Raw genomic sequence first — 5,894 nt, forward strand, 5'->3', positions numbered from 1 at the left:
GTATATCATGTGTTTTTTCCCCTTTTTCTTTTATGCAGAAAACTTAAAAAGCTATCATATCTTGAACCTTGACGTTTTTTGCCGAGGAGGGCATTAGCCGCCAGCATTGTCAACAATAATTTCGTTAATTACCTAAAATGTGCTAATTAAATGTTTATTTGATATCTTTACTAAAGCACCTAAATAAAAATCAGACTCATAATGTTACGTTATTTTGTGTTTTGCTGTTCAGATTCACTTCACCCAACGTATACATCTACTGTTAAACACAGATACAAGTGAACTCGGATCGTGGTACATATACAAAGAGCAAGCACATCCGCCTCTACTCGCTTTCCCCACTAAAAAAGTACAGCAAAAGCGACGTGCGCGTGGTGTCGGATCGTTTCCAGGAAGCGAAGCCGAGCCGCGTCTCTGCTTACGCCACAGAAAGCAGGAGTATCGCGGACAGTGCAAACATGCGTGGACTGCGCTCGGCGATCCTTGCGATGCAGCCGCTACTGCTGCGGCTACTACTTTCGATGTGGCTGCGACTGGTACCTGTGGTAAAGCAGACAGATGGAATAATCCATGCAGCCAATCCATGCGAACTCAAGGTGAGAGCCACTAATCCCCTCTCCTACGCAGACGGACATTGATTGATTGATTGATTGATTGATTGATTGATTGATTGATTGATTGATTGATTTGTAAATTTGCTTGTGAGCTTATTTTTAGCATTTGAAGAGCATGCAAAGAGAAGAAGTGATTCTAGGTGTAAAAAAAATAAAAAGAGTATTGAATTCTGACGAGTTTGAATTGATCGCAAATGTGTTATCGTTGAGGCACTTGCTTTAGAGAGGACAAAATGCGCGGATATGCACAGGAAGTTAATGAAAGAAATAATAAAATACAGAAAAGGAAGGAAACCAGGGAAAACTTTGTGTTTATAATTGGACACAGTGATCATATGCGGTAAGAAAGACATTTAAGTTGTGACCGCTGCCCCATTCCGTTGTGGACCACTGCACAATTCGAGAACTTTTTCTGTGACTCAATGCTCTTCTTAGGGTGCAGCTTCATCCGGAGGTGCAAATCCTGATTGCGACTGGTCACAGAGACTTGTCAAATTATGGAACTGCAGCCATTCGCTGTAATTTCCGGGTTGTCATTTCGTTCTCGTTTTACTGCTATGGTCATATTACGTCGCCAAAAGTCGCCTATGCCAGCCTTACTCTTTTGTCATATTTTGAAGCCGGTAATAAGCACCGGCCACCGATGGACGCACTAAAGTGCATCTGCACAGATATACATAGTGCAGAGCAACGTGCTTGAGGACGATGATTTTTACTGATATCTCCTTTGAAACGCTGCAGCGAAAAATAGCCACATAACCTCCTTGATCTAATCAAGTTCTTCTACACTTACATGGCATCTTTGCGCCACTTGTCATGATGGGTCGTTCATGTTACGCAAGACGTTGCCGGCTACAGCCAAAAAAAAAAACATTCGTGTAAGTGATTATTGGCGGGAAACGTTGTTCGGTATGGATTGAAAAATTCGGCCCTAGTCGCATATAAAGCGTAATAAAGTGACGGATGGTTATCCAGCTGAGGGCTCTGCACTGTAAGATTAGGGTTCTTAACCAGGGATCTTAAACGCTGCAGAAGCGCTATTAATTTGGTAACACAGACAGGAGTAGCTTTTGTTGACGTTCGCAGGGCTGCCCTGCCTCCAAGCCGGGCTACATCAACGTTCACGTTCTCAGTCACAGCCACATCGACGCTGGATGGCTTCAGACTGTGGACGTCATATATGAAACGTGTGAGTATTAACTTACTTCTTGCGCTGGTTGCATTCCTCTCCTAATCACGTAGTTCATCCGAATCATTAAACTTTCATCCCAACGTCTATTTTAGAAGGTTTATCGGCTATGAAAATTCTTACCACTCGGATCGAACTTAAGAAGACATCTCTATACCTGCAACCCTCCCTGTTACAGTACACTTAAAACAAACTTGAATGGACTAAGTAACAATTGAAAAAAAAAGTCAAATTTTAGTGTCTACTGAGCGCAAATTTTCTATTTAGCGCCTCGTCGTTTTGCAGATGTAGCTGAATATCGAAAAGTGCTAAGTCTGCGCATCAAATTTAGAAACCCTGTATAACTCCACATTAAAAATAGACGTCACACTTTTGCAAAATGCAGTATTTGTACATACTACAGCGCACATATATCATGGTATGCATTGCTCTGAAATATGCGAGCAATTTTTACTTAGTACTTTAACAAACTCATGTTAACAATGTAGCTAGAGAAAGGGTCTACAAAAAGATGGAAACGAGATTATTACAATTGTCGAACAACTAACGTCTAGCCTAAAGCAAACGTTTCGACACAAGGAGTTGTCTTCATCAGGGCAAAGGAACGACTTCACCTAAATTGTCTACCAGTATATTCACTTTTGTCTGATTTAGATTTAGATCAGACGAAAAGAGGAAGGTACCCCCCGCACGACCACTGACTCACAATTACAAATTGTTGTTATTGTTGTTGTTGTTGTTGTTGTTGTTGTTGTTGTTTATGCACGTCTTGCTTTTGTTATCACTCTCCTTCGAAGTTCTTGTGTGTCAAGTCCTTTAGTGCACACTTTTTTTTAATTATGAGGTTTTACGTGCCAGAACCACTTTCTGATTATGAGGCACGCCGTAGTGGAGGACTCCGGAAATTCTGACCACCTGGGGTTCTTTAACGTGCACTTAAATCTAAGTACACGGGTGTTTTCGCATTTCGCTGTGCATATTCGAATGAGTGAAAAAAAAAAAAAAACACTACACGAACCAGCGCTGAGTGCTCTAGAAAAGACTCTCTTCGGCCAAGCATCAGAATAGCACAATTTGTTCCCGAGAGAAGGCTATCTGTCAGTTTAATCAGTCTGGCCCCGCGCGGTTGCTCGCCGTGGTGGCTTAACGGCTATGGTGTTCTAAGCACAAGGTTGCGGAATCAAATCCTGGCCGTGGCGGCCGCATTTCGACGGAGGCGAAATGCAAAAACGCCTGGGTCCCGAGCATTGGGGCCACGCTAAAGATTCCCAGGTGGTCAAAATTAATCCGGAGTCCCCCACTATGGCGTGCCTAAGAGAGACCAAGAGAGAGTGTCTCAGAAAGGTCCCAGAAAAGGGAAAAGTGGTTTTGTTTTTTACTTGTAAAGTGTTGCTCGGAGTGTTGCGTTCCAAATGAAGGCGATTTGAAAAGGACACTTGGTGGGGGGGTGTATTCTAATGTGTAGACATAGCATTTCTCAAAGCTTGTAAATAAAGCTAATATTCTGAAAGCAAGCGAACAAGCTTAAAGCATACCGTTGCCTAGAAGGCATAAAACCTAACGTGGTTCTTAGTACAAATGGTGCTAACAGCGATTTAAATTGTACATGTAATTACTCTAGGAAGCACGCCAACCAGAGGGCAGCTTTTAGCGTAACTTGGACAAGCTATACGTACACGTATCCCAGGAGACACCAAACGATGAGGAGTAGGGCTGGTTCCGACATCTCATGGCACTTTTGTACAATTGAAGAGCACAGAAGTTTTAGGGAAACGAACGACTGTACCCCTATTATCTGCTGGCGTAAACGTGACGACAGCGGCATCACCTAACCGAAGCTATTACATTCTCGATTACAAGAGTAATCCAAAACAAGAGTGTTTCTATAGCATTAATCACGGTGTCGAGAAAGTTGCCGCTAACGGCGCAGCTGTTGTGTGGGGAGCCTTCCTGCGCACACACGCTCAACCGCCCTTCGCAGCTGTGCGTATGAAGACAGTTGAACACGTCCTTGTGTATTTTGATATGTGTATAACGGAGCCCGTCTCCGCTAAGTTAAACCCCTTTATCAGGTGCCAGAGTGCAAACAGGACGTCGCACATCTTCGCAGACGCGGCGGCTATCTACGACACGACAACGTTTGCCCTGGTCCAGAAACCGAGCCGGCGTTTCGTTTCCGCCGAGAACGTCTTCTTCGCTCGGTGGTGGCGACAAAAGCCAGCACAAATCAAGGACAGCGTGCGACAGTTAGTCCTCTCAGGTACGTGGAGTGAGTGAGTGAGTGAGTGAGTGAGTGAGTGAGTGAGTGAGTGAGTGAGTGAGTGAGTGAGTGAGTGAGTGAGTGAGTGAGTGAGTGAGTGAGTGAGTGAGTGAGTGAGTGAGTGAGTGAGTGAGTGAGTGAGTGAGTGAGTGAGTGAGTGAGTGAGTGAGTGAGTGAGTGAGTGAGTGAGTGAGTGAGTGAGTGAGTGAGTGAGTGAGTGAGTGAGTGAGTGAGTGAGTGAGGTTGCTTCTGCTTACAAGCGGCGCGACATGCCACCTTTCTTTTGAGTAAACACGCATTACGATCTGGGCACGTGACTGCGCAACCATTTCTCTCAGTAATGCGCACCCTTGTAGGGTGCAGCCCAGCTCACGGTTCTCCAGTTCACGGTGCCAAGACATTCTCTCGCAGGACGTCTACAGTTCGTGGGAGGCGGATGGACGCAGAATGACGAGGCGGTGACTCACTACACCGCCATAATCGACCAGATGACGCTGGGACTTCGATTCCTGAATTCCACATTCGGACCACAGTGCGGCTCGCCCAGTGTCGCGTGGCAAGCTGACCCGTTTGGACACTCCGTCACACAGGCCGCACTGTCCACTAGGGTGCGCAATGAACAGCGCTTGCAACCTATTTGATTCTTGAACATAGTAATATGAAAATCGCTGGAGGAACTGGATGGCTAATGTGATTGTATAGAATACGATATTTCAACAAGGTGCATCACACTTCTGGCTAACACTGACCGACTTTACAACGCATCTGCACAATGGGAGAGTCGTGAAAATTGTGAGAAATTATTTAGACATCCTGCTTCATGTAGGGAATCACGCTCGATTGGTTCTGTAGAGTGCACTATTAAAAAGAACATAATTAAAGTTGTCTCGCCTAATGACAAACTTAATGGGGTCAATCTCATATTAAAGTCTTCTGCAAACTATTTTTTGCTGAGTCGCTTCCTCATTGCCTCCGGATAATATTCATAAACGGAACGCATTCGGGTCTATAGAATTTCAGTTGTGCACAAAATCTTTTCAAAATATTTGCACGTAGTACATAAAATATTTACACGTCAGGAAATCAATCACACGAAAGTTTTTCGGCTAACATGCGTACACCGATAAACCCTGGAACACTTGGCTATTCACTGCAATTACACGAAAGACCAAAAACAATGTTGCTGTCTCCAGAGACAGAATTCACGCGCGCACGTTAACGTAACCATGACCGTCTCTTTGCAGATGGGCTTCAGCAGCGTCATGTTGGGCCGAATATCGTCAGACACCAAGAATGACTGGCAGAGGAATCGCAGCATGGAGTTCGTCTGGGAAACCGACAGCCGCGAACAGGGGGAGTCTGCCAGCTGATAAGAAATATTTGTGCAAATCTATCCCACGTTCATCAGATACACATATAAATAGTTAACTGATAATATTTATAATGCTGTCGGACGTCACACAATGTAATTGCATCATTATCTCAACCAAGTGTCGAGGCTGAAGAAGACAAGGTCGACGTGATTGGGCGTGAAATACCATACAAATAATGTGATAAAAATATAATACAAAATGTGTAAAGATTGAACATGAAAAAGAGACAGAAAGAGACAGAATAAAGGGATATAATCATTTAATCATCGAATCATTTGAACCACCGTGTACGTCGAACTTGTCTTCTTTAGCATCGAGATTGGTTTACCCTTTCTTCTGGAATAAAATTGCACTTTGGAGCGCTGCAATTTCACACATGTAAAGCAATATAAATTACGTATAGCATCCTCAAAGCACATGAGTGAGAAATTCGAGCCATCATGATGGTTATATTGCCG

At 44.0% G+C, this 5,894-nt stretch overlaps 1 protein-coding gene across 2 annotated transcripts; it reads left to right on the plus strand.

Moving 5' to 3' along the window:
* The first annotated feature begins 446 nt into the window (after positions 1 to 446).
* On the plus strand, positions 447 to 5,446 carry LOC135914238 (lysosomal alpha-mannosidase-like). Of its 2 annotated transcripts, none has more exons than XM_065447003.1 (5): positions 447 to 596; positions 1,701 to 1,803; positions 3,914 to 4,063; positions 4,475 to 4,671; positions 5,308 to 5,446. In XM_065447003.1, exons 1-5 carry the CDS (start codon positions 459 to 461, stop codon positions 5,431 to 5,433), a joined length of 714 nt encoding a protein of 237 aa, XP_065303075.1. In that variant the 5' UTR covers positions 447 to 458; the 3' UTR covers positions 5,434 to 5,446. The 2 variants fall into 2 exon arrangements, with proteins under 2 accessions (XP_065303075.1, XP_065303076.1); XM_065447004.1 differs by having other exon boundaries at positions 474 to 596; positions 1,682 to 1,801.
* The last annotated feature ends 448 nt before the right edge of the window (positions 5,447 to 5,894 follow it).

The sequence above is a fragment of the Dermacentor albipictus genome, chromosome 6, assembly GCF_038994185.2.
Source record: "Dermacentor albipictus isolate Rhodes 1998 colony chromosome 6, USDA_Dalb.pri_finalv2, whole genome shotgun sequence".
Classification (NCBI taxonomy): Eukaryota; Metazoa; Arthropoda; class Arachnida; order Ixodida; family Ixodidae; genus Dermacentor; species Dermacentor albipictus.

Coding starts and splice junctions, on each gene's coding strand:
- LOC135914238 (XM_065447003.1), top strand. CDS start 459: ATGCGTGGACTGCGCTCGGCGATCCTTGCGATGCAGCCGCTACTGCTG. Junction 1,804..3,913: donor GGACGTCATATATGAAACGT/GTGAGTATTAAC, acceptor ACATCTTCGCAG/ACGCGGCGGCTATCTACGAC. Junction 4,672..5,307: donor AGGCCGCACTGTCCACTAGG/GTGCGCAATGAA, acceptor GTCTCTTTGCAG/ATGGGCTTCAGCAGCGTCAT.